Genomic DNA, 26,513 nt, shown 5'->3' on the forward strand with positions numbered 1-26,513 from the left:
GGGGATTTTTGGGATAGCATTGGAAATGCAATTGAGGAAGATACGTAATAATAAAAAAAAAAAGAAATAAAGGGTTTAACACAGAAAAAAAAAGATTCTGATTTTCCCTGGAATCTAGTAGCAGAGAGAAGAACTCACCAGTCATACAATGTCACCTCTTCGTTCCTTAGCATTCACAGTGGTATGGAAGGCCAAGAACTTGTGATGACTGGACAGGTGGTATTCCCAGCATCCTCTCTTTCTAGTCTTGAGCTTTTCACCAATGGCACCCATGTGACTACCCAAAACCAAGAACAGAAAATGATGTTCACAACCAGAGTCTGATTGTAAGATTGAGAAATATTTGGATAAACACACAATGAGGCAGAAGAAGAAAAGAGGAGAAGGTCTCTGTGCCACCAATCTAAAAACAGTAGGAAGATTGACAGCTCAGTGGATGGTGAGGCTGGTGAGCCTCAGTTGGGAGCAGTGCAGTGGGCACAGCTTAGGAGCAGCCATGTGGCTTAGTCAGGTCTTGGATGCGCTCCCCAGCTTGGAAGCTTGGCTGTTAATTGGGAATTTGATGGATCTAAGAGCTGGAGTCTGGTAAGAGGTCATGAGATTGTCCCATCTCTGTTCTGGCTTCCTGTATCTTAATGTGCCCTCTCCCTTTAGCAGGCACTGCTGTGAAGGGGTACAGTCAGAGGCTCCCATGTGTTCATGGCTCTGTCCAGAACACTCCCTCCTCAGTCATCTGAGCTGCACGGAAGAGGAAGAGGTCACTGAATCAGGCTGTCATGATCCTCTTTGAGCTCCTGTAACTTCTGCTCCAGGTCCCAAGCTTGCTGCTGAAGTTCTGCAGCAGTCTGTGACTTAGCACCCTCATGCGAATGCTTCGAGCCTTCCACAAGGCTGATCACAGCCAGCAGGAGGAAGAAACCTGTGTTGGCTGCACCCATGATCCGGGGATCTTTGGTCATTGCCAGAGTGGTACCTCTAAAGGCTTCCTTCACCTGTTTAGTGGTTTGGGTTGATGTCTTTCCTGTGGTCATGAGACGCTTGGCATCATTTGCTAGGCGAGTGTTGGCTTTGGCCAGCTGAATGGCATTAATGCATTTCTGGATGCCTTGTATGCTCTGGATGGTATTTGTAGATACAGAAAGACGTCTGAGGCTGAGGCCACTCTGATTCAAAACTTCTTTCATGCCCTTCATTGTGTCTTTGTTGGTTGGTACCAGCTTGCTGGCTTTAGCTTCAGCAGACACCACACTTATGTTTTCCAAAATGCTTGTGTAAGCACTAGTCACAGCCGCTGCTGCCCCCAGCCCCAAGCCAGTGGCTGACAATGCCAGACTGACTCCTGCTGTCACAGGTGCCAGAGCCAGACCAAGGATGTTCAGGACTCCAGACACAGCACTGCTGGAGGTAGCTACCATCTGTGAGATGGTGTAGTCCCTGTGCACCTTGTCAACCTTGTCTGCCAGGTCATGAAGTTTCCTGATGTGATCCTCAAGCTCCAGTTTCACCCGAGGATAAGCATCCAAGAACCTTTCCTTGTGACACGGGTCATTTTGGATCTCTTCTTCATCTTCTACATCAGTATCAGGTATGGTCTCACTCAGGGCTTCACTCAAGACATCTTCCTTTTTCCTGTAAGAGGAGAGACAGTTGAGCAAGGAAGACACTTGTAAAGTAAGATCTGTCCTGTAGGAACAACAGAGCATTCACTGTGAAGCAGAGGAGAACGTTACTGCTCTGTAAGCTTTCTTACCGAGATGAGCACACTTGATAAATCACACCATCTTTAGTTCTTCAGGACATTATGAATTCAAAACCATTTATATGTGTCCTTCTATTTATTTTATTTTATTTTATTTTATTTTATGTATATGAGTACTTCTCCTGCATGTGTCTGTGTTCCATGTGCCGAGATGGTGCCAGTGGAGGACAGAGGAAGGAATTGGATCCCTAGAACTGCATAGTCGTGAGCCATCATGAGAGGGCTGGGCACTGCGTTAGTCATCTAGAAGAGCTGCTATCACCAAACTGCCTCTCTCGCCTCCAGCACACCCTTCTATTGCTAAACAAAGAGAGGTGAGGTTAGGTCAAAAAAATTGCTATCCTTACCAGAGTGAACTTTTCATGGAACACTAATGTTCCCTAAATTAAAGGGTTATTTCTTTTCTCTAACCTCACCTCTCTTTGTTTAGAGTGCCTAGGGAGAACTGTTTTGGTAGTGAGGACATTGACCCTGAGGGGAAGGCTCCCTTATTAAATGTCTAGCAATAGAAGGGTGTGCTAGAGGATACCATGTCCTGCTGGCCAGGAGTGTCCATGTTTGCCTGGAGCTTTGTGCTGTGAGACTCTGCAAGTTGCACATCTCTAAGAGAGAAACCTGATATAGGACATTCTTTGAAGCTGGAGGTCTTTTTTGCACTGCAATGGTGTGTACTCCTGAACTGTTGGGATAACTCAAGCTAAGATCTGTCCACTCAACACACAGCGCATAGAGTGAAGGTAAAGAAACATGAGTGGATTCCACATTCACATGTGGGGAATCCTCACTCACATGGGCTCCTTCCCTAAGGCATCTCACTGTGCTTCTGTAAGAGTTTAAGTAACAGGGAGTTGAGAATTCAAAACACACAGGTTCCTAAGCACTTCCACTATGGAATTCTCAGCCTGAGAAAGGTGAGGTGTGGTGGGGATTTTACTGTCACCTCTGACCCCAGAGGAAGGGGACACTGAAGGCACAGTCTTCCAGGAGGGAGGGAGACCCCAGTCACTTATGGGAATGGTGTATTTGATGAAGGGCCAGCAAACTTCTAGACACTGAAGTCAGATTGACAAGAATTTTGTTCCTTGAGAAAGCGTTAAGTCTTGTAAACTGTTTCCCCAGTATGGATGGACCTTGGCTTTCTATGCTCTTCCTGAGCATCTTGTGCTTGCCCTGCACAGACTTGGCAGAATCCTACATCAGCTTGGGCGAACATCTACCTTTCATGCTTAAGCTCCATCAGGTTTCCATGTTCAGCTGTTGATGTGTTTGGCCGTGGCTTTCCTCAGGAGGAGTCCCATGAGGTCAGCTTCACAATGCCCCTACTCTCTGCTCTCTACTGCCTGTCACTCAGCTCATCTGCTGTGAGTCTCCAGCTGAAGGAACTGACAGACTTGTTGTGTCTTTTGTCTTAGAGTAGCCATCCTGAACAGTGCCTTCCTGCCTGTGGTAACATGTATCAGATTAACGGTTCTTTCCCATGGGAGCTTTCTTGGTGTGTGACACTCCATGTGACCTTGCCCATGAGGCACTGTGTCCTGAGGACAAGAGAAGATTCTGCTTAAAGACTTAGAAGGGACCTGAGGATGTGGCTAAGTGGGTGCAGCGTTTGTCACACAAACAGGAGGACCCGTGTTCAGTCTTCCAGAGGCCACATAGGAAAGCCAGGTTCTGGGCCTGGGCCTGTCATCCCTGCTTGGGGATGCAGAGTCAGGAGGGTCCTCATGCTCTCTGGTCAGCCAATCTGGTCACCGTGATGAGTTCCAGGTAAGTAAAGGCACTTGTTATTGTAATGGGCTGGAGAGAGAGTTTCTTTATTCAGATGCATGGTTCTCTTGCAGACCAAGTGAGTTCAGGTCCCAGCAGCTACACTTGGTGGCTCACAACTGTAGGGGTCTTGAGCCCTCTTGGGCCTTGATGTACTATGGATTTGACTGTACTTCGGGTTAGGGACCTCACACACCCTCACTTAATTTCAATACTGGCTGTCCTTAAATCCTCCATCTCCAAACATCTCCAGGGTTAGGGCTTTTACCAATGAGTTTAGGGACACAACTCAGTCCCTAACATGAATGACATTATTAAAATAGGTCCTGTGGCAGGTGCTCAGGCACACACTTAACCAGCTTGTCCCTGATCCATTCAAATTTATGCATGGTCCTCTAACCCTGTCCTTTTCCCTTCCTATCTAGAGAGAAAAGGGCTTCATTGGGTCTTTGGCTGAGTACCTCTGGTTGTTGTCCTGCAGGTCATTTTGGAGCTCATCTTCATCTTCTCCGTCAGGATCAGCAAAGATCTCAGCAAGAGACACTCGCAAGGCAGCTTCCTCTTCCCTGTAATAGTAGAGTGACTGATACAGGAAGACTGCTTGTAAAACAAACTCACTGACATGGAAAAACCATACACACACACATACACACACACACACACACACACACACACACACACACACACATTAAATAAAGTTTTTTTTTTTTAAAGCTACCTTTCATTGAACACCTACTGTGTGCTGGACACCTACTGCCTACTGGAGTTATGCTGAGCCCCCCACAGACATCATCTTATTTTTCTTACACAGGAATGATGGGGGTGAGGGTTCATCTACTGCTGCTATGTATTGAAATTCTAAATTCTGCAGCCCAAGATCTAGCTGCCCCTACACAAGGGAATTCCCACCACACCAGCGTTTGTTGTGTAAACTTTGCTCCCAAATGTAAAACTTATAGTTAACAACAAAAAACTGGTGACAGCCAATTCCTGGGGAGAATAGAAGGTTGGAGTGACTGGGCAGACAGTCCAAGGAGAAGGATAGTGAGAGGGAGAGAGAAGGAAGGGGGAGGGAGAAGAGAGAGATCAGGAGATCTCAATTAGCAGTGGAATACCAGGGCCTCCCAGAACAGACTTTGGAGTGGAAGTAATCCAGGAAGAACCAAACAGCAAGTATTTGGGGGAAACACAGTTGGGCCAGTTTATCCATTAGAGATAGAGATTAGAGGTAATCCCCTGGCAATCAACCAATCGATCGATCAATCATAGTCTGTGTCTCATTCATTTGGAAGCTAGCCAGGGATAGAAATAATTCAATCCATCTACACAGGAGCAGCAATGTCAGGAACAATCTTGTCACCTGTGGCTGCTGCCCTCTCCCTTCAAGCAGAGGCTGCTCTCTGACAGGGAGTAAGGAGGAAATGGTTGCTGAGAACGGACACCTGAACCCTAACTCCTTGGTCTGCCCGGAGAGAGTAGTCCTGCCTGTGAAAAGCCAACCATGCACGGGCTCTGGTAATGCTAGTGTCCCCTAGGGAGATGACCTGGACAAATCAACTTCTGCCACAAACTGTTTCCAGGTTTCCTCTTCAGTCAGCAGGAGCTGCAGGACCTCTAGGCTCTTCCTGTCCAGGAGGTGCTGAGCCACAGTGGGAGTGAAGCGCTTTCTCTCTAGATGGGAAGGAAACACATAAGGTTAGAGGGCTGTGCACAGGAGTTTGAGTGGGTCTGGGACAAGCCGGTTAAATGTGTGTCTGAGCACCTACCACATGGTATAGTCTTATGGTGTCGTTAGTGGCAGGGGCTGAATGTACCCTTAAACTAATTGTTAAAAGCTCTAACCATGGTGACTCTCTTTGGAGACAGAGCACACATTATATCGAAATTAAGTGAGGGTGTGTGTGAGCTCCTGACCCATCCTGTTACCACCCTTACAGTCGTAGGTCATGTGCAGAAGTGGGGCACAAGACCACTTACCTGGGGTGCTCATGACAGCTGCCAGGTCTAGGTGTCAGGCAGAGGACTTAATAGGTGTACCTTCCAGCTCACCAGGTGACCAGGCTACAGGAGGAAAAGGTACCTGTGAGACAGAATGGGGACAGCTAGGTGATCAGGGATCTGGGACACACATTTCTTTCAACAGTGGCTTCCAGTGACCAAAAGAACTTGACCCTTCTTCTGTTTCACTGGGCTCTGTCACTGCTATTTAATGACAGTCCTGTGACCCCCAGCCTTGCTGCTCTCTCAACTGTAAGGTAGAGGGTTGCAGTCCTGTTGGGGACACTGGAGAAGGCTTCAGCTGAGAACACAGCTGTGGAGAAAGAACAGATTTTTCACACAGAAAGGGAGATGCAGAAAAATATTCAGCTAGCCAGCTGCAGGTGGAAACTCTCTCTCCCTCTCTCTCTCTCTCTCTCTCTCTCTCTCTCTCTCTCTCTCTCTCTCTCTCTCTCTCTCACACACACACACACACACACACACACACACACACACACACGGAGACAAGGGTAAACCCTCACTTGGGTCAAGGACACCGGACAGCCTCCCTCTTCTCCACTTTCCTGATTGGTCCATCAGTTCCCGCACTCCTTTCCCTGAGCCTCTCTTCCAAGAGGTCCCTCTTGCCTAGGGTACCCCAGCTGCCCTGCCCCACCCCCACCACTGACTGCTTGTCCCCTTAACCATCCAAGCCCCTCTTTGGGAACCAAAGCCAATCTCTCTCAGCCTTTCCACGCCAACCCCAGAAGCCTGTTGCAGACTGTCCCTCTCGCCATTCGTTGAGAGACTCCACAGTCATCCTCTCTTGGCCTCCCTATTTCTCATGGGTCTCTCATCCTCCTCCTTCCCCAATTTCTGTCTGCCACTGCTGACTCCACAAGCCTGTCAATGTCCCTGTTTCAGCTTCCTCTGGGACCAGCCAATCAACTCCAGGTTACTATCTTAGGTGAGTGTTGATTGGCTGCTGGGATCCTGGCAGTTTAAGTTTCTGAATCAAGCATGGATGGGCCTAGAAAGGTCCCATCATAATCCCAATGCCTACATCACCTGCTGCCTTCCCCATTCTCTCTCTACCTGAATGTTCCACTCTTCTGGGGAAGCTGGCCCCACTAGATTTGATCACTGCTGTGATCTTGGTGGCAGTCCATTACCAAGGCTGGAAAACTAAGATGGCCTCTAGATACTAACTTGTCCCTGGCCTGCACTCTTACAGAGCCTCCAGACTCTGTTGTGTTTCTCTTGTAGCATTGGGTCAGGAAACATGATAAATTAAAGAATTAAATTCCAGATGCTGTCAATTGCTGGCCTACTGTGGGAGTCGCAAGGCCTTTGGGATTGAGGGCTACAGAAGGTTCCAGGGATTTATCGGAGAGCAATCAGCTAGACCCAGCTAGATCTCAGACCACTTACCTGTCTCCCTGCCACTCCATCCCCATCGCCATATGTTCTCATGCCTCTCTGGTCCCTACCTCCTAACACTGTGGCATGGATGCAAGAGAAACTCATGAACAAATGTTTTTCCTTATCTCTGCCATTGAGAATCACATGCCTACTATGACACTGGCTTTGAGCCCTGGCCAGGACTCCCAGCTTCTGGGGGAAAATGGTATATGAAACTGGGGGAATTTTGTCCTTATTCTCTCTAATACTCTCCCCTCTGTCCCCAGCTTAATGTACTCTAATTTCTATCTATAGCATCGATCTGTCTTACAATTTTACTTTAACTGTATTCTCAGTGACCTCCTCTCTGGGCCTTAAAGTGAAGCTTCTCTGTTAGGCTCTGTCACATTGTCTGCAATGAACCTCTGTCCCCTTGATTGTTATCCCATCTTGAATCCCAAGCATCCCCACACCGCCTTGGTCACATGACTTTCTCTTCTCCCAGAGCTCCTGCTAGAGGCTGATGTCCTGACAGCTCCTTTCCCAGAGGCTCCCTTTCTTACATCAACCAGTGTTTTATGTGTCCAGGTGAGACCACAGCTAACTCCATGTATCCAGCAAGCAGAGCCAGAGGAAACAGGGAAAACATGAGCAGGGGCAGCTAAGTTTTAATGCCAAGGGGAAGAAGGAATTGACTTTGCAGTCAGGCTGCAGAAATCAAGCAAACAAAGTCTGATGGCAGCAGAGAGCACTTCAAAAGTCGGAAAGAGTAATGCAGGGGTCCCAGAGGGTGCACTCGGCTTCCTGCAGCTATGTCTGACTGTAGAACACAGGCTTATGGGTGTGTGTCCCAGTTCACACAGGAAGGCCCTGTTCTTCCTGCTTATCCTCTACAGTTGAGCAGAGGGCAGGTGAAGCCCAGAGCGTAGGTGGCTGTCACCACCTGTCAGTTTCTATCCCAGAACCCTAGTCAAGTCACTCTCTTCGGAGCCTCAGTTCCCTCACAAGGTGTGACTCAGAGTAGGGGTTCAGAGACAGGTTGGGGGAGAAAACCTTGAGGTCCTTGTGTCTCAGAAACAGCCCTTGTGCCCATTCTGCTTCTGTCACAGCACCCCAGAGCCAGATTTGGGTGTCCTGGCTCCAAGAACAGAGAGGCTTGGTCCTTGTTCTCCATTCTCTTTGTTTTCTCCATCTCTCAATAGAGAGAGTAACAGCAGCCATCTCCAGGAGGTGTCCTGGCCAAGTCTCAGCCATCCTGGTACCCAGGCTGAGCCCCCATAGACTCTATAGTTTCGTCTGAGGAATCTCTCCTGCTGTCTTGTGCTTAGGGAAGATGGAAAGGGTGGAAGAGCCTGACCCCAACCTGGCTGCAAGGCCAGCTTTATTGCTTCTGTGCTGGTGTCCTGAGGCATATGCTGCCTTGCACCTGCACCAGACTCTTTCCTTGTACCCTTCCTATAACCATGTTTTGAGAATAGATATTGTTTAGATTGACAAATCCCCTACTCCCTCCTTCTCCTTTCCCCCCTGAGGGTCTATAAAAGCTGGGACCCCTTCCCCCTCGGGGTCAACTCCTCTACCCCTCTGTGGAATACCAGTCGTCCCCAGAGCTCTGGCTTTCCCCGAATAAAGCCTCGTGGGCTTGTATCAAGCTTGGTCTCTCCTGAGTTCTTGGGGGTCTGCTATTATCCCGAGACTTCAGTGAAGGTCTCTTTTAGGGGGTCTTCCAGTATGAGAGGTAGGGTGTTACTGTGCTAGGCCTGACTTTGTTTTTGTTTGGGAGAATGTGGATTTGGGGGCTTTGGATGTTGAATGGCATGGAATGCTTTAAGTGGGACTTAATGGGCCTTCCCAGTAGGAATATGGAAGCCATATGTGCTAAGGACAATTTGAACTCTGAAGCTTGTCCTCATGGTATATTGCTGCTTTTTGCCCTTATCCTAAGAATCAGACTATGTCGAAGGTAAAGAGGTTTTGTCTAATTGCATTGACAAAGGAAGTCTCAGAAAAGAACAACATAGACTGCGTCCTCTGGTTTATGCTCATGAAGTGCGTTCTGATTGAGTGTAGCAAGCTTAGAAAGGAAAAATGCAACATGTATGGTGTATGTAATAAAAGCAAACCAGGAAGTGCAATGGAGCTAAGTCCTGTGTTTGAGGAGATAAACAGACTAAGGCAGTGGTGACTTCAGGGCAAGATCCCACCCAGCTAAGCTTATTGTTTATGTGTTTGCCATTGGCCAATGAATAGTTATATCATGTTGGCTATTGTTTGTTCTTAGTTATAATATTCAATTGGAATTTTAATCTGGAGTGAACTATACTCCAGAAACTCCAGAGGACACATTTTGATCTGGATCTTGAGGAATAGTGTCCATGAAAAGCTTAGGTCCCAGCATGGTGGTACATGCCTTTAATCCCAGGAGACAGAGGTAAGCAGATTAATGAGTTCAAGGTCAGTCTACAGAGCAAGTTCCAGGACAGCCAGGCTTAGGCTGTGACAAAGCTGGAAAACAGAAAGCCGTAATAGAACAAGGCGGGTAGGTGGGAGGGTCTGTGTTTCAGCTCCAGCAAGTAGCAGAACTCAACAACTTCAGCCATGTGGCTCTGGCTTTAGAGCCAAGAATAAAAGGGACTACTGGGACTATTGATGCTGGTTAGCTGGAGCTAAGAAATTAGCGGTGGTTAAGAACAGACCAGCATCATTGAGGTGAAATCTTCTGGGAAGTGTTTTCTGAGAGCACAAAGAAGCTGTGTTCCAGAGACAGCCAAGGTTGTACCTCAGGCTGCAGCTGAACTTGGTAGTGTATAAGAATCACCCAGGTGGTACTGGTTTTGAAGGCATGAAGGGGTCATGAAGAACAGCTGAGGCTTGGCATGGTGAGAGGCCAGGGGGGCCATTGGTGAAGGTGTAGCCTCAGTCCCAGTTGATGGTCCAGGGCTGAAGAGGTCATGGAAAGAAGTTGAAGGCTGGCAGCATGAAAAGAACCTATGAGGGACTTTTGGTGAAGCCCAGTTGCAGCAGAAGAGCCCCGTGTATTGAAGATGCCAATACTGTGGGATCATCACCAAGAACAGCAGCCGCAGTGGAGTGGATCAACCAGAGCTTAGAGTGCTACAGAGGGCAGAGCTGGAGAAGTGATGCCAGGCTTTGGAGGAGCCCAGAAGATCATGTGTGGATATCACACATTGGAACAAAAAGTTGTAATGTTTGAGTTACCTTGCATACCCTGAGTTTTTAGAGATGTCAGAGCTGGGGGAAATCTGCCAAAGAAAGCTACTAAGCAGGAGTGGAATCAGCCCAGGGGAAAGAAATCTGTTGTTGTTGAATGCCAGCTCTGCCCACAGCAGTCCACAAGGGTGAGAGCATCTGGAGACCTGAGGAGAACTTTGACACAGGGCATGGAGATTCAGAGATTAGAGTTTGCCCGGCTGGCTCTCTGTCTTGATTTGGTCCAGGCTTTCCTCACTATGCTCTTTTGACATGGTGATGTATTTCCTGTGATGTTGGAGGTATGGATCTGTTCTTTGAAAGTTAGGTGATTGGATGAATCTCAGAAGAATCTTTGAGCTTTGCACTTTTACTATGGACACTTTCAAAGGAAGACTAAATATATTTTTTATTATGATATGGTTAGTTATGGGCCCCGTAGACTCATGTGTTTAAAGAAGACTATGGGGGCCAGGGAGAGGAATGTGATGGTTTGTATATGCTTGGCCCAGGGAGTGGCACTATTAGGAGGGTCACCTTGTTGGAGTATGTATGTCAGTGGGGGGGTGGGCTTTGAGACCCTTCTCCTAGCTGCCTAGAAGGCAGTCTTCTCTTGTTTGCCTTAAGAACAAGATGTAGAACTCTTAGCTCTTCCAGTGCAATGCCTGCCTGCATGCTGCCATGCTTCTCACCATGATGGTAATGATCTGAACCTCAGAACCAGTAAGCCAGCTCTGAATAAATGTCCTTTATAAATGTTGTCTTGGTCATGGTGTCTCTTTGCAGCAATGGAAACCATGTGTAAGTAGTTTCCTCTGGTGACTATTCCATAACATTTCTACAAGTCCCCAGAGAAGAAAAGAGTGTATTATCCAAGGAACTCCTAGGGGATGCAACCTGAGACATTTCAGTTCATTTAATCAACTCCTGCCTAATTCTTCAGTGGGGGGGGGGGTCTGATACCTCCACACTACAAGGAAACAAAATTAGAAAGTCACCTGGTCTGTCACCTCTGGAGGTAAGCCTGGTCAAGTCTCCTTCTGTTAAGGACATACTAGCTGGATATAGCAACTGATCCAGTGTCGAGGATCTGGGTGAGAGGTCACCAGACTTCTCTTTTCTGTTCAGGTGCATGAATCTCTGGTGGCCAGCTTTTGTTGTCTTTACTGTGTGCCTCTCTGTGTGTCTCTCTCTGTGTGTTTCTGTCAGTTCTGCTTCCCTGTACTGACAAATGGCTTTCTCTGGTGTGAGACCCATCTCACCTCCAACCTTACGACATGTGTCCCCTTGTCAGGGACTTGAATGTTTTTGGTCATCCAGGTCCTCCAGAGAAATTCTCAAAACCTTTGCCTTTCCCACTTCCAGAACGCATGCTTGCTTTGTTGTTTGCCTCCCATTCATGGGCTGAGTCAGACCCAGTCCCTGGGTAGAGGTTGGGAGGGGATGTGACTCTTATACATGGGGGAGTGGTGGGGTTTGCCATCTGAGCAGCATGCACACAGGGAGGAGAAATACTTCCCAAGCCACACACTGCCTCTGCTCCCCTGCCCCACCATCTTCTCTAAGCAGCCCCTGGGAATGGGAAAATTTCCCTTGGTCAAAAGAGGGAGTTCTGCTTCTTCCTGTTTCAGAATTGGTGTGACCTTCCCAACAAGTGACCTGCATAATTGGAAAACTCAAAACTTCCTATTCTCCAAAAATGTAGAAAAACCTCCCTGGGCCATGCAGCCTGGACAGATGGATTTTCCCTTTTGTCCAACACTGACTGATCAAGGAGACTTTAAAGAATTTTGCTGGGTCCTTTTTAGAAAGATTGAAAATAGCTTCTGCAAGATCCCATTGTCACCCAGTTGGACCCAGAGAGTAGGAAATAGTTGTAAATTTAGAAATCTATAAAGGCATAAAAAGATTATAGTGACTGCAGGTAGGTAAATGGGGTTGAAAATAGAAAACTGGTTGTGGGTCAAGACCTTTGGAATAAAGTGAAAGCACCTTCACCTTCTCAGATGATGCGATGCAGATGAACTTAACCATACCCTCCAAAAGTTTGATGCTCTTCCAGTCACTCTAGAACACTCCTCTCCTGCCTGTGAAGAAACCTGGGACCTCTGATTCTCATGAGTTTGATTCTTCCAGAGGAGCAGGTGTGCTCTGCCTGGCTCCTGAAAGCTGCGTTCTTCAGCCTCCCATGGGCAGAGGTGAACAAAAACCATCTGTGTTTTCACAGGGTCAGGGCCAGAGGGAGGTTACAGCAGGCAATTTACCCAGACCAGGTTGCATGAGAGATTTAAAAATTCTCTAATCCTGGTTGATGAGACACTACATTCTGACCTCCTGCCTGCCATTCTGGGATCACACTCTTACCATATGTAAATGAACTGCCCCTAGCCTCTAAAACTAAAATAAGTGGTAAAAGGGCCACTGAAGGACTGCTGCAAGAGTTACAGACCTTGGGGACAGAATATCAGCTAAGAAAACCCAGCTTTGTACACCCAGAGGCTCCCTATCTTGGCTCCCAGCTGAGGGGAGGACAGAGGAGCCTGATTCAGAAGCCATCCTTCAGATCCCAACTCCAAAGACAAGTTTGTCCACGAGTTCCTAGGTGTGGCTCCGTATTGCTGCCTCTGGGTGTCAGAGTTTGCAGAAATGGCAAGACATCAGCACAACAGAGGAGTTGTCAGCAAGCCCCTAATCCAGACTGACATTAAATAAAAAGCATTTGAGGCTCTGACTTCAAAACAGCTCTGACTTCAGTGCCAACCCTAGCACTTCCAGTTGTCTCCAAACCTTTTCATCTGTTTGTTCACGAAACAAAACACATTATAAAAGGGATTTTTACCCAAACTCTGGGGCCATGGAAATGCCCTGTGCCATATCTATTTAAACAATTGGGTCCTGTAGCCAAAGGTTGGCCCACCTGTCTAGGGCTGAGGTGTCTACCATTTATCTAATAAGCAAACAAAACAACAAAACCAAGTTAGCTCTGGGTGAGGATCTTACACCCACAGCACCCCACACTAAAGTTAGGCACTCCTCCAAGGAACCTCAGAACACTGGCTGTCTAATACCCATGTAATCAGCACCAGTCCTGCTCCTGGACGACCTTCAAGGTCAGCACCCCATCATCTCCAATACTGATAGTAACATACAAGTATTCATGCATGACTGTTGAGGTGAAAGGTATAACCAGGTTAATGGAGGCTGGAGTAGTTACTTCAACTGAAATGTTTTTAGGCCAAACCAGGTTCATCAACCCAGAGAGCAGAACTGATCAGTGTGAACAAGATTCAGATGTTTACAGTTAGATCTATAGTTTATATATATGGCTTCTCTTCTCAGAGAAAAGGACACTAAAAACAAAGAGATTATCTTGGCCCCCCTAGAGGCTATTTGACTTCCCCTACAAATATGAGTGATCATGTTTTCTGGTTTACAGTGATTGTTGACAGTGTTTCTTCTGATCAATTCCTTTGCTCTCTGTCCCTTTATTAGCGTGACTTTAGACAGAGAACATCACAGTGAGATGCAGGGATGTGAAAGGATCCACATGAGCTGTAGACTAGTGGTGATGTGGATCCTCTGCAGAGTGCAGAATAGACTGGAATATTCATAGACTCTTGAACAGTCCCTGGGCAGCAGTTTGGAGCTGCAGACTCACATGGTTAGTGGAGTAGGGTGTCTCTACCCGAGGTTCATGAACAGAGCCCTTCCCACCTGGACATCCTTAAGATTTGCTCTAGCACAGCTCAGCTTGACCAGTGGCATGAGAAGCAAGGCCTCTCAGGTGCTATCACATAAGAGTTGAGGATGATCTAGAGGCCATTTAAGCCTAAGAAATGTGACCCTGGTGCAGTGTGAAGCACTAGCTGAAGGAGCTTCAGGAGGACTTGTGTGCATTCTGGCATCTCCTAGTGGAGGGGTCAGCAGCCAAGGAGTGACCATTGTGGCCACCCAGTCACAGTCCACTCATGGGAGAGGAGGATTGGTTCCAGGATGATACTCACCTGTCAGCTCATCTCCCTTTTCTAGGGGCTGAGATCTTCCAATCAAGCATGACACTTGGTGGCTTCTGAAATTGTCTATGTGACCAGAATAGAAAAAACTTCCAGGACTGCAAAGCACAGAGAAGAGAGTAACCAAGCTGTGTTGACAGCCCTAGGTGACACTGTGGGTGTGGAAGGACAGGCACTGCTCCAAGATAATCAACATCTGGCCACCTGTCTTTGCTCATTAGGGAAAAAGTCATGCCCTAGATTACAATGGTCAGTTTCAAGAAGGTTCCATGTAAAGATGACAGAATCTAACCTATGAGTATAATATTTTGTGCTGAAACACAGATAACTTTGTCATTGTTTGCTGCATGTATAATCATCGGAAACATCACGCACATTTGCTGTATGAACAAGTAGCTTGGGATGGCAGTTTAAAATGGGATATGTGTTTAATCAGAAACACTGGAAATCACACCAAGGACTTTCTGCTGATGATTGCAGAAGTTGCCAACAAAGTTAAGCCAGAGAGACGATGCAGCATCGTGTTCAACAGATTCTTGAGGGGGTGGGAAGAGGCAGTTAGATAGAGATAGGTTATGAAAACCACACGCAGCATGTGTTAAAGGTACAACTGGTCTACCCACCTATACCCCTGAGTTAGGAGACATGAGAAAGTTGGCAGTTGTCACTGTTATGTCTCAGCAGAGTCTTGAAATCCACCACACATGCCTCCTGCAGCCAGTGTAGAGAGTCATCTCAGATATACAAATGTGCTGTGATCCAGCCAACAAACCTGAGTAAATACATAAAAAAGTGAAAACAGAGACACAGGTAGATGTCTGTTCTCCACATTCCTAGCCACTTCATTGAGAACAGTCAAAGGAACAGCCTGGGTATGTCTCAGCAATAAAATAGACTGGAAGTTCTGACCCCCACACAACCTGAGGATGCTGGGGACATTAGTAAATTAAATCAGCTGGATGTGGAAGGACAAACCCTGCATTCCTCCTTCGTGAGGACTATGGAGAAGTAAGATCCCACGAAGCAGAAGCCAGTGGTGTCCCCAGAGGTTGTAGAGATGAGTTCCCCAGAAGCATTCAATGTCAGTTCACAAGATAGAAAGAGTTCTGATCTAGATGGTGAGAGGTTGCTCACAAACAGAAATTCTGCTGAGCCACATACACCACAGTGGCCACAGGAGGCAGCCTTATGGGGATTTTACCACAGCTTCAAAACTCTCTATTTTTTTCTTTTAAACTTTATTTTTCTCATACAACACATTTGGATGTTCCCCTTTCTCCTCTGCACTCAACTCCCCTCCCAACCTCCCCTCTCCCCCAGATACACTCGTCCTCTGTTTCCCTTCAGAAAAGAGCAGGACCCCAGTGATAGAAACTGAACGTGGTTTAACATGATGCATAAGAGTAGGCATAAGCATACCAAGGCTAGACAAGTTAATTGAATAGAAGGAAAAGGGTCCCATGGTCAGGGAAGAGTCAGAGACACCCCCATCCACACTGTAGGAGTCCCCCAAACTCCAAGCTAAACAAGCACAGCATGTATGCAGAGCTCCTACCCCAGTCTCACATAGACTCTGAGGTTGCTTCTTCAGACTCCTCGAGTCCCTATGGACCCTGCTGAGTTGATACTGTGGGCCATGTTCTTCTGATAGCCTAGACCCCTTTGGTTCCTCCAATTCTTCCCCTCCCCCTTCTCTCTCTTCTGTGGGATTGCTTAAGCTCCTCTCAATGTTTTCGTGTGAATCTCTGCATCTGCTCCCATCAGCTGCTGGAGGAAGTCTCTCTGATGATGATTGAGGTACCAAGTCATGAGTATAGCAGAATATCATTAGACATCAGTTCACTGACTTTTTTTTAAAATCAGTCATACCTGGTTCTACCCTAGGTCTCTGAGCTATCCTGGGCTCCCTCTGGTAGCTTGAGCTTTAAGGTAGACCAGTTTACCATACTCACAAGCCACTATTGCCCAGTAGCAGGTTTTGGGTTAGACGTTTTGTGGCTGGATTGGTACCCCAATCCCACCAGTGGGAGATTGCCTGGTTACAGAAGTTAACTGGTTTCAGACTCCTTGTCCTGCATGAACAGGAGTCCTCCCTAGGACCACTATCATAGGGTCCAGGAAGTTTCCTTTACTCTAGGTTTTCACATCATGCCCTGAATCCCCACCCTAAAATTATAGGGCTCTCTCCCTCTGCAGCTCAGTCCCTGACTTGATCTATCCTGTTCCCTTCTCAACCTTTTCCGACATCTGACCACAAATCTATTCTACTTCCCATTCCCTGGGAGACTCATGTGTCTCCCCTATAGCCCTCCTAGTTACTTAGCCTCTTTGGGTCGGTGCATTGTATTGTGATTATCCCTAACAGCTAATATCCACTTATAAGTGAGCACACATCATGTTTGTCTTTCTGAGTCTGGATTGCCTTGCTCAGAATGATTTTTTTCTAGTTCTATCCATTTGTCTGCAAGTTTCACAATGTCATTTTTTTTTCTAACAGCTGAGTAAAATTCCATGAGTAAATGTACCACATTTTGCTTACTTGTTCTTTGGTTCAGGGAGATGTGGTTGTTTCTAGTTTCTGGCTATTATGAACAAAGCCACTATAAACATAATGGAGTAAATGTAATATTTTTCAAAATCCAAACTTCTCTGATAAAGATGATAGTAAAATGGGGCTGGAGAGATGGCTCAGAGGTTAAGAGATTAAAGAAGCTGCTCTTCACCACTGCTGTTCTTGTCAAAGAGCAGAGTTCAACACCCAGCACCACAAGTTGGCTAACAGCCATCCTTAACTCTGTTTCAGAGAATGCACCAACCTCGTCTGGCCTGCTGGGAAACCAGGCATACACACAGTGCATATACGTACATGCAGGCAAAACACCCGGACCCATAAAATGTGAATAGTAAATAGATCTGAGAAATTAAAGAAAGAATTGTTTGCAATATTTTGTCTTAAGAAGATTGTAGATGCTTCAGGGACAGTCCTTTTAGGAAACCGTTTGCTTCCTTGCTTGCAAATGAGAAAACTAACCTTAAGCATGATATTCTGGGGTTATAGCCAGGTGTGATTCCTGTTTATTTGTTTGGTTGTTTATTTTATTTTATTTTCCATTCTAAATCAGTCTTCTGTCTGGTGAGATGGCTCAGCATTAGACAGCTACAGTGTACGGAGTTGACCTGAGTGAGCAGAGGTCCTAAAAATCAATTCCCAACAACCAGATGAAGGCTCATGTGGGGAATTGCAGGCTGGTATCCAATTGAGCTTAGGTCTGAACCCCGATGGTAATAATTAACCTTCGTGACACGGTAGGCAGTCCCTCATGTTCCTGGAACTTTGACCACTGCCTAAGTTACTACCTCCCACAGCTCCTACAAGAGAAGCATGGTCACATAGACAATGGCCCAAGCTTCTGACCTTCAGGCTAAACTCCTCCCCAGTTACCTAGCAACAGTGAAGACCATAAAAAGGGCTGTTCAGCCCTCACCTCCCTCTCTTCTTATGCTCTCACTCCTTTGTCCTCTTACCTCTCACTTCTCTCACTTCTCTCTTCTCTTTCCTTTCTCTTTGTCTTCTTCTCTCCTCTTCTCCTCTCCTCTCTCCCTCTTTATCTCTCTTCCTTTCTCTCTCTCTCTCTCTCTCTCTCTCTCTCTCTTGCTTCTCTCTTTCTTCCTGCATTTCTATAATAAAGCTCTTAAACCATAGAGAGTCTCTGCTCCATCAAGATTCGCTGCACACTCTGGTCAGTGTTGGGAACCTCTTCCCTTCTCCCTCTCTCCTATAATCCTGGGGCAACAGGGTGTAGCCTCCGGGTCCCTGGTCGGGGGATGCCCCTTGTCCAACCTTCCGCCAAGTGGGGTCAGAGGCTTAGATGCTCACCCCGGGCCAAGTGGAAAGAGTCCAGCAGCTCTCCCCGCGTCTGCCTGCCCAGAGCACAGGAACACTGGCCGGACGTGGGCTATTTATTCCCCCTTTCTTCCCCAGGGCCTTCCCCAGTTCCCCCTTTTTGTAACCAACAGGCTTAAATTATCTGTATAGCTACAGTGTTCTCATATACATTAAATAAATCAATAAATCTAAAAAAACAATCAGTCTTCCTCTCCAAAGGGAGAGAAATGCTCAAATTTCCAATGGTTTGGAGAATGTGATTTTCATCCCTGCATTTTCCCTGAAGCCTAAGATGAGTCACGACGCCTCAAATACCACAAGATCATTGCCCAGTCCCCAACTGGCCTTGAGGACAGTGGACATAGAAAGATCCGTCTGGCTGGGTCCCCCGTGAGAAACTGCCACCGCTGTCAACTGTCCACATGTTTCTCCAGCTCTTTGCCTTGTATAATGGGGTAAGGTTTCCTGAAATGTTTGAACCACAGAGTGTGTGTCAATTACCCATCCCTTGGCATGATGATCCCAGAACTGCTTCACCTGACCATGTCCTGAGAGTTTCAAATTGTTTTGTGAGTCTTCCTGGGGAGATATGAACAAATGTCACACCAAGTAAGTCAGAGAAGGACCCTCAGTGCTCTAGGACTGGCCGCCAATGAGCTAAGCCAGAGTTATTCATTCCCACCTGACTCAGGGCTCATTATCCTCAGCTCATGTCCCCTCCCATCCCCAAAGTCATTCCCAACTCCCAGTGACTCAGTGATGTTTGGATGTTCAGGAGTTTGGGAACCGCCAGCCCTTGGCTCCTCATCACAGGCCTGTGGACCTCCAACCCTGTGTTCCAGACTGCTCTGCACTGTTTCCAGCGGTGACTGAATGCACATGAGTCAGGTGACCCCAGCTTTGGCCTTGGCCAGCTCTCACTCAGGCTGAGGCCCACATCTTAGGCTGTGTTTTCTCACCCCTTGAGCTGTATATCAGGGTTTCCCTTGAGCCCAGCACCCTGCCGTGGTGCGGGGTAGATGCAGTCTAGAGAACTTCATCTGCCCAGGGGTGTTCTCACACCTCAACGGTGGGGCGAAATTCAGAACCACAGTTCTTGTCATAGGTCAATAATGTTTAAGGAGTTATAGCAGAATTGTTTACATGTCTTTCCATCAAGACTAGTACATGCCTAAACATTCCTATCTATTTTCTAGCTCCTCAAGTTCATTAAAAGTTTAAAGCAATAGTGTGTATGTCACAAACAGCAAGGTTTTTGTTTTCAAGAGACACATCTATATCTTCTGTCTCATTTTGTTCCTTGTACCTTGTGTCTTATTATTTTGAAGATTTGAATAAACCACTCAACATTTTCCTTTCTACCCTTGCACCTACAATAAATTGCCTATTTCCAGTTTATAACCATTTGTTATTGAGATTAGTGGCTTCATTTGTAACCTAGAAGGAATGTTTCCCTTGATCGTAATTTTTGTTCCAAGTCTATTTTCTTCTCCTACTGTAATTTGCTCATGCTACAGAACTCTATTTGCAGCTTTTTATTCCACGAGGAGCTCTTTATATTACTTGAATGAATTCAAGATTTCTATAAGATAATTATCAGGATCTATGAAATCATCAATTTGTCTAAACAGCAATACTACATGAAAGTACATCTTCATATTGATTCTGTGGAAAATCTTTACAATAGTGGGACCTGATGTCCAGGCATCATTAGGCTATGTTATAGTGGCAGGGAAAGGCATATGAGCAGCGAGAAGCAGTCCTGGGATGAAGTCTGCGGAGTCCATGCCTCTCAGATCATACCTACCACAACCATGCAAAAAATGGTGAGCCATCCCCAGAAAACTCCCGTGTTTGCCATAGCCTTTCCTGCATAGCTCCTGTCACCTACCATTATTCGGAGTCTGTACAATCTTGTGAGCCCATAGGAAAATGGAAAGAGATTCTTATATTTTTGCCTTTTTTCTGTTTGTTCCAAGCTTTTGCTGTGACTCCTACACTCTCTGAACTTTTCTACTAGGTGTTAACTGTAGCTTGTCAGCTAGGGAACAATAAACAGCGAGCTCCCTTACCCCAAGGTGATCAACCACCATATTAGTTCACCATTCAGTTCATTAACTAATCAATGCTACGACATCTCTTCTTAAAAGAGGATGAACAGGTTTACCTTGATCACAGGCTCCATGTTAAAAATTAGACAGATATTTTAGATGTAACTTCACTAAAGAAACATGTTCTATAGCTTTGTTCAGATTCAAAGGCTCTCTTACAGACACGTGTTAACTGCTTTTTCTACAATATGGATTTTAATACAATGGTTGTACTAGTATACCTTCTCTTGTAAACTAAAAATTCTTGTAAGCTTCAGGGAACTCAAGAACTCTTAGACTTGGACTCACAGGTCCAATGGACCAGATAAGTACATTTTCCTGTTCCTGAAAATGGGATTTTCTCTTGGTCTTAGAATTCCTCACTTTCCACAGTTCCCAGAAAAATTCAACTTCTGTTCCTAGTCTATATTTGTCTCAACAGATTTGTCTCAACAGAATTTTACTTGCATAGCAGACTCCACCCAGGAATCACCTGCAGACTGCAAACTGTTGAGCTCTGAACTTATTGAAAGCTTATGTAAACCAGTCCAGCCAAAGTGATTGCTTACCATCTTTCAGTTGGGTCAGCTAACGACATGCTTCTAATAACTCCCTCATTGCACAGCAGCTGACTTACCATTCACTCTTTCTGGGCCCTGATAACAACATATTAATGTCAGTTTAATGAGAGTAGTTATAAAAAGAACAAATTGTCCATTGTCCCACAAAACAGGATTATAGACTGAGACAAAAGGAAACCTCCTGGCATAAGGACAAATAGCTACCTGTAAACCAACTGACACACCAGAAATGGGCCCACACTTGTCAATTGATAGATTAAGCAAAAGAGTTCTACAATATAAGAAACTTGACCTGCTCTATGCAAAAATTGTTACATATGGATTTAAGAAATTATTTTCCTAAACAAACCATTTGAGACTATAGTCTGGCTATGATAAAAAAATTTTTAAAAAGGGTGGGGGAACTGAAATAAAATAAATACCTAGAGGCCCTTTGCATTTCCCGGCTCATTCTAGATAGTAAGTCTGATGGTTATTAGATCCAGAAATAAACAAACGCCCATCCAATGTCAAAGCTTTGGCCTGATGTGCAACTCCTGGGAGAAAGGTGACTCCTAAAATTAACATGTAAATCTCACCTGCTCAGGAACCAGGTCACTTCCTGGGATGCTGGGAATTGTACTTCTTGGGAAATAACAAAGCCTCATGGGAAAACAGCATCCTTTCGGTTTGTCCTTATATGCCCCTGCAACAAGTGGCTTGAAGCCATTTTAGCTGTGAAATTCAGGGGGCAATGGTCCCGGCTAAAGTCTACCTCTTTGTTAATAATTACTATTTAATAAATGATTGCTTTAAATTTGGCCCAAAATGGTGGAGTTGGGCTTTCTGGTGAATCCCAGAATTAACAGTATCTGCAGAAGCCAGCAAAGGGTGTCAGATGCCCTGAAATTGTAGTTACACAGGGTTGTGAGCTGCCTTCTGGGTGATGGGAATCAAACAGGTAGTCTCTGAAAGAGGAGCTAATTCTTAACAACGGAGCATTCCCCAGCCTCCTTTATTTTATTTTGTTGAGAAAGTGTCTATGTAGGTCAGGCTGGGCTAGAACTTGTAATCTTTCTGTCTCAGCCTCCCAAGCTCTGGCAGGAGAGGCCTGTGCCTGATGCTTGGTTTCAATGACAGTGCTTATGTCTGAGTGGAGAATAAAAGGCAGGAAGCTTGGCCCATATATCTTTTTGGTATGCAGACTACCAGACATTAATTTTTATTTTAAAATTCTTTAAAATTATTATGAGTGTGTGTATATGACTGCACATACCACAGTACATCTGTGGTGGAAGTCTGAGGACAAATTTGTAGAGTTAGTTCTTGCCATAGGTTCCAGTCACTAACAAGGTAAAAGCAATATGTTTTTTGGCATGGTGAAAAATTACACCATGTAAACATGCAAGGAAATGTGGCTCTTGAGCAAGTGGGGCCTACAGGTTGACTTTAGCCCTCACAAAGAGATGGCTGAGTGGCCAGAGCACTGGCTGCTTTCCAGAAGATTCTGGTTTGATTCCCAGCACTCACATGGAATCTCACAATCATCCCAGGCCAAGAACATCTGACGCCCTCTTCTGGCCCCCATGCACATGGTGCAGAGACATACATGCAGGAAAAACACTCATACATAAAAAATAAAATAAAATAAAATAAATAAAAATGGATGAAGATTAATTTTATTTTTATTTCTCTCTCTCTCTCTCTCTCTCTCTCTCTCTCTCTCTCTCTCTCTCTCTCTCTGTGTGTGTGTGTGTGTGTGTGTGTAGTACACAAGAAAGTCAGAAGGGACCCTGGATGTCCTGGAGCTGGTGGTTGTGACCTGCCTGACCTGAGAGTGCTGAACTGGGTTCCCCTGGAAGAGCAGCCCTAGCTCTTTCACAGTGAGCTATCCCTCCCGCTCCTGGTACTTCTCCTTTTTCACACTCACACATTTCTACTTGGCTCATCTAACATCATCACTGAGTGCCTTTAACATTCTCACTGGCTCTGTCTGCCATGATGTCCCCTCTAATCTTATCATTCTCTCCAATCCCCTGTCCATCAGACTTTCCACCTTCCACACTCTATCATCGCTCCTTCTCCCAAGTCCCCGTACTCCCTCTCTCTCTCTGTCCCCCTTTATCATTGCTTCAGTGTCACCTGCTGTTCTATGGCCTCAAAAATCCCCCACACTCTGGTGAAGTTTCTCTCTAAAACGTCAAATGGCATCTGATAACGTCTTGTTCTCTAAACACTGTCGCCACCTCAAAGCTTCCTTTTTGCCCCTATAAAACACCCTAAAAATAAGACTCTCTTTGGGCATGGTGACAAATGCCTTTCATCCTAGCACTCAGGAGGCAGAGACAGGTAGATCTCTTAGAGTTGCAGCCCAGCCTGGTCAACACTAAACTCCAACCAGCGTTAGACAGTGAGAATGTGTCTCAGAAAGGGAAGCAGAAAGGGATGGGGCAAGGGCAGAAGTGAGTGAGGGATGGAAGGGGTGAGGTTAGAAAGGAGGGAGGGAGGGAGAGGGAGAGATCCTTAAGGGCATGTTGGTCCATCCAGCATTCTGAAGGCAGAGAAAGGCTGCAGTATTGTGAGTTCCAAGTAATAATGAAATAAATGAGGCCATGTCTCAAAAACCTTAAACCAAGGGAATAGAATCAATAAAGCTGGCTATGGTGGTGAAGCCCAGGCAGGAGGGCTCAAAGAGGGCTCAGCTATGCAGCCTGAAGGAAGCCATCTTGAGCTACTCCAACACTTCCTTAAAAACAAACAAGCAAACATCAAACTGCCAAACCAGACCAAACAAATCATGGCTCATGGTAAAGTGTCCATCACACAGGTATGAGGATCTGAGTTCAGATCCCCAGGGCCCAGGAGAACTCTGGGTGTGTTGGCACATGCCTGTAAGCTTGGCAGTGTAAGGAGAGAGAGGCTGGATCCCAGGAACTTGGTGCACAGCCAGTTTAGAAAGAGTAAGCTTTAGGTGCTGGCCTTCATAGGAGCATACACACACACACACATACACACACACACACACATGCATGCACACACATGCACGCACACACCCAGGCACACATATATTCATGAAAAATACCAAATAAGACTCATGATCACTTTTCATAAAACCTTCCTTAAAAATTCTCCATTCCCTTCTAAAACTCTCAGCCCCGTGGCTTCCAGTGTCTGTGACCATGCTGTCTAAGAGTCCCGTACCTCTCCCTGTGACTTCTTCACCTTTCACCCATACACCTCTCACCCTGCTAATCACATGACTCCTTGAATCCTTCCTTTGCCCCCTGTAACCTCGAACTTTTCTCCCTATTTGCCTGTACCCTCCTTTATGTCTCCCGGTAAAGCAACTGCTCATCTCTGACTCACACATTTCCTCTAATCTTTAATAAACTATAAATCTTATTGTATGTGATGGCATTTGTCTTCATGTATGTCTGTGCTTCTCTCTGGGGTACTGATGGGTAGGAGCTGCTGTGGGAAAGTTGGAAGTAGAACCTCTGGAAAAGCAGCCATTGCTCTTAACCCCTGATCAGCCTCTGCAGCAGCCTTCCTAGCCTTTGGACTTGCTCTCTGGTCCTCTTAGAGTAGCACCTCTGCAGGAACCCTGTCTTCCAGTGGACACCACTCTATCCACTCTTAGCACGCCCGGTCTGCCCCCACCCCTCCACCCCCACCCCACCCCCGTCCTCCCTGTCTACTCCCTGCTACCCTCCAAGGTTCCCAGGAGGTACCTGGAGCCTACATCCCAGGCCCAAGAAAAGCTCTCAGCTCTAAGCAACTCACTGGAGATTACTATGGCAACCAGGCAAGACCTGCCTTCCAGGCTGAGCTTTTATTTCTATTGGATGCTAACTATAATGGAAGTTCAGTCCTGAATGTTTTGTTGGGCAGCTTGAGAATCCAGGCTCCACCTTGAAAACAGTTGTAAAGTAGGCTTTCTCTTGCTTATTTATAGGTTCCTGCTGAGCACCTTGAAGCTTAGAAATTGACATTTGTGGCAAGAGCCATGTGGACCTCAGTGATATTCTTGTGGTCACAACACAATCATGCCATTTGCCATTCTCATGCCCACTGCCTCAGGCCAGTGATCGCATATAGCTCAGGCTAGCCTGCAACCCGCTGTGTAGCTGAGGATGGCCTTGAATTTCAAATCCTCCTGCTGCTGCCATGTGGTGTTGGGGAATCAAAGCCAGGGCTGTTGGTGGCAGGCAAGCCGTCTAGCTGCAGAGATAGGTTCCCAGCCTCTAGATTTTATTTTCATTTGTGCCAGGTAGGATCTCATAAGTCCAGAGTAGCTCCAAGGCCTAAGTTTCTGTTTCTCTGTACTGGGAAAGTCCAACACAGTCAATTCCGGGAAACACTACCCATTCCAGAAAGCCAGTCAGGAAGCTGCCCCACTTCCTAGCCTGAGAAAACCTCACGGGCAGCCAATCAGGAGCTGGAGAAGGTGCCCCGCCTCCTAGCTTGAGCCAAGTATAGTTAATCAGCCAAACTCTCTCAACGCCTGGAGATAGAACCAATCAATCAAGGGGAAGACAGGTGAGTAGCCCACTCCTACCCAAACAGGCATTAAATTGGCCTGTGCATACCTGTGCAAAGCCCACACCTCTGTCCTCCATCCCGACAAATGGTAGATCCCTGCATGAGGCTTCTTCGCAGAATAAATGCTCTTTCTCGTTGTATTCTATTTGAGTCTGGGTTTTCCTTCTCCACAAGTCATGGACTCTGACAGCACCACCATAGCCTGGCTAAAGATTATATTATATATGATATATATGGAATATATATATATATATATATATATATATATACACGTATATGTATATGGATGTGAGTCTGTCAGTGTGTGTCTGTTTCTGACCCCACAGTGCTGATGCTTCAGGCAGGTGCCCCAAACTCAGCTTTTGTGTGTGTACTGGGAATCTGAACTCAGGCATCTCCTTACACACTGAGCCACCTGCCTAAGCCCTTGTTTGTTTGTTTGTTTGTTTGTTTGTTTGTTTTGAGAAAGTCTTGGCTAACCCATGCTAGGCTCCCACCTGCTCTGTAGCTGAGGCTGGGCTCGAGTCCTGTGGCTGCCAAGAGTAAAAGTGGATTCACAAACCCCTGTAAAGGACAAGGGTGTATGGCCTGCCTGAGATCTCAGCACCAGGGCACAGAGGTCAGGGGATCCTGCAAGCTCACTTGGCCAGTCTTGTCCAAATGGCAAGCTCCAGGTTCACCGAGAGACCTTGTCTCAAAAACCTAAGGTGGCAGACGGTAGAGACAGATACCTAACAACGACCTCTTACCTCCAAATCTACAAAAGCTGTAACTCATATTCAGTAGGTCGTTCAGTGACTTATGCGTGGCACCATTACTGCAGCCTGACTCTCACAGGGTCACTACAGCCTCAGTGAAACCATTATCGACCAAGAAAAACATCTACACCCAAACACAGGCAAAGCTAGACTATGCCATTCCATTTTATTGGGCTATGAAATATCCTTCTCATGAAAGACCAGTTCAGTGACGTATGCAGAGTTAGAGGTTGAGCTGCTGGGCCTCCAAGGTAGATGGAGACAGCAAAGGAGGCCAAAAGGGAACAAGGCAACTGAGTTAAGGCAGGTGGCCTCAGGGGTTTTCTAGGATGGCAGGTGGCTCAGATGGTCAGTTTTGTGGTTCGTGGGTGTCTTGGTGAAGGGATGTCTGAAGCTCTGAGTTTGTTCTTGGTGGCTGGGCATGTCTGTTGGGAGTGGAGTCTGTGGAAACTGGGTCTGGCTTTCCTATAACTAGGACACACCTAGCCCCCACCAGTGCACTGAATAGATCACTGAGTAGTTTGAGCTGATTTCAGGCGAGAGGCTTCCCTGT

General features: G+C 46.3%; 1 protein-coding gene and 1 long non-coding RNA gene across 2 annotated transcripts; one reads left to right on the plus strand and one right to left on the minus strand.

The window, feature by feature from the left end:
* Nucleotides 1-474: 474 nt before the first annotated feature.
* LOC110310886 (apolipoprotein L2-like) lies at nucleotides 475-5,589 on the minus strand. The gene is made up of 4 exons (XM_021184031.3): nucleotides 5,501-5,589; nucleotides 5,068-5,194; nucleotides 3,985-4,089; nucleotides 475-1,629 (listed from the first exon to the last, which is right to left on the minus strand). The coding sequence occupies exons 1-4, from the start codon at nucleotides 5,511-5,513 to the stop codon at nucleotides 759-761; spliced, it is 1,116 nt and encodes a 371-aa protein (XP_021039690.1). The 5' UTR covers nucleotides 5,514-5,589; the 3' UTR covers nucleotides 475-758.
* A 12,042-nt stretch (nucleotides 5,590-17,631) lies between these two features.
* On the plus strand, nucleotides 17,632-20,978 carry LOC110310911 (uncharacterized). Its single transcript, XR_002379873.3, has 3 exons — nucleotides 17,632-17,864; nucleotides 18,297-18,465; nucleotides 18,786-20,978. It is a non-coding gene; the product is annotated as an uncharacterized LOC110310911 (long non-coding RNA).
* Nucleotides 20,979-26,513: the final 5,535 nt, after the last annotated feature.

This window comes from Mus caroli, unplaced genomic scaffold (genome assembly GCF_978045245.1).
Source record: "Mus caroli unplaced genomic scaffold, Mus_caroli_1 scaffold_16, whole genome shotgun sequence".
NCBI lineage: Eukaryota > Metazoa > Chordata > Mammalia > Rodentia > Muridae > Mus > Mus caroli.

Excerpts from the sequence above, each read along its gene's own strand:
- LOC110310886 (XM_021184031.3), bottom strand. Across the intron at positions 4,090-5,067 it reads GCAGAAGTTGATTTGTCCAG|GGAAGAGGAAGCTGCCTTGC; the intron begins GTCATCTCCCTA and ends CTACTATTACAG. Across the intron at positions 1,630-3,984 it reads CTGCAGGACAACAACCAGAG|GAAAAAGGAAGATGTCTTGA; the intron begins GTACTCAGCCAA and ends CTCCTCTTACAG.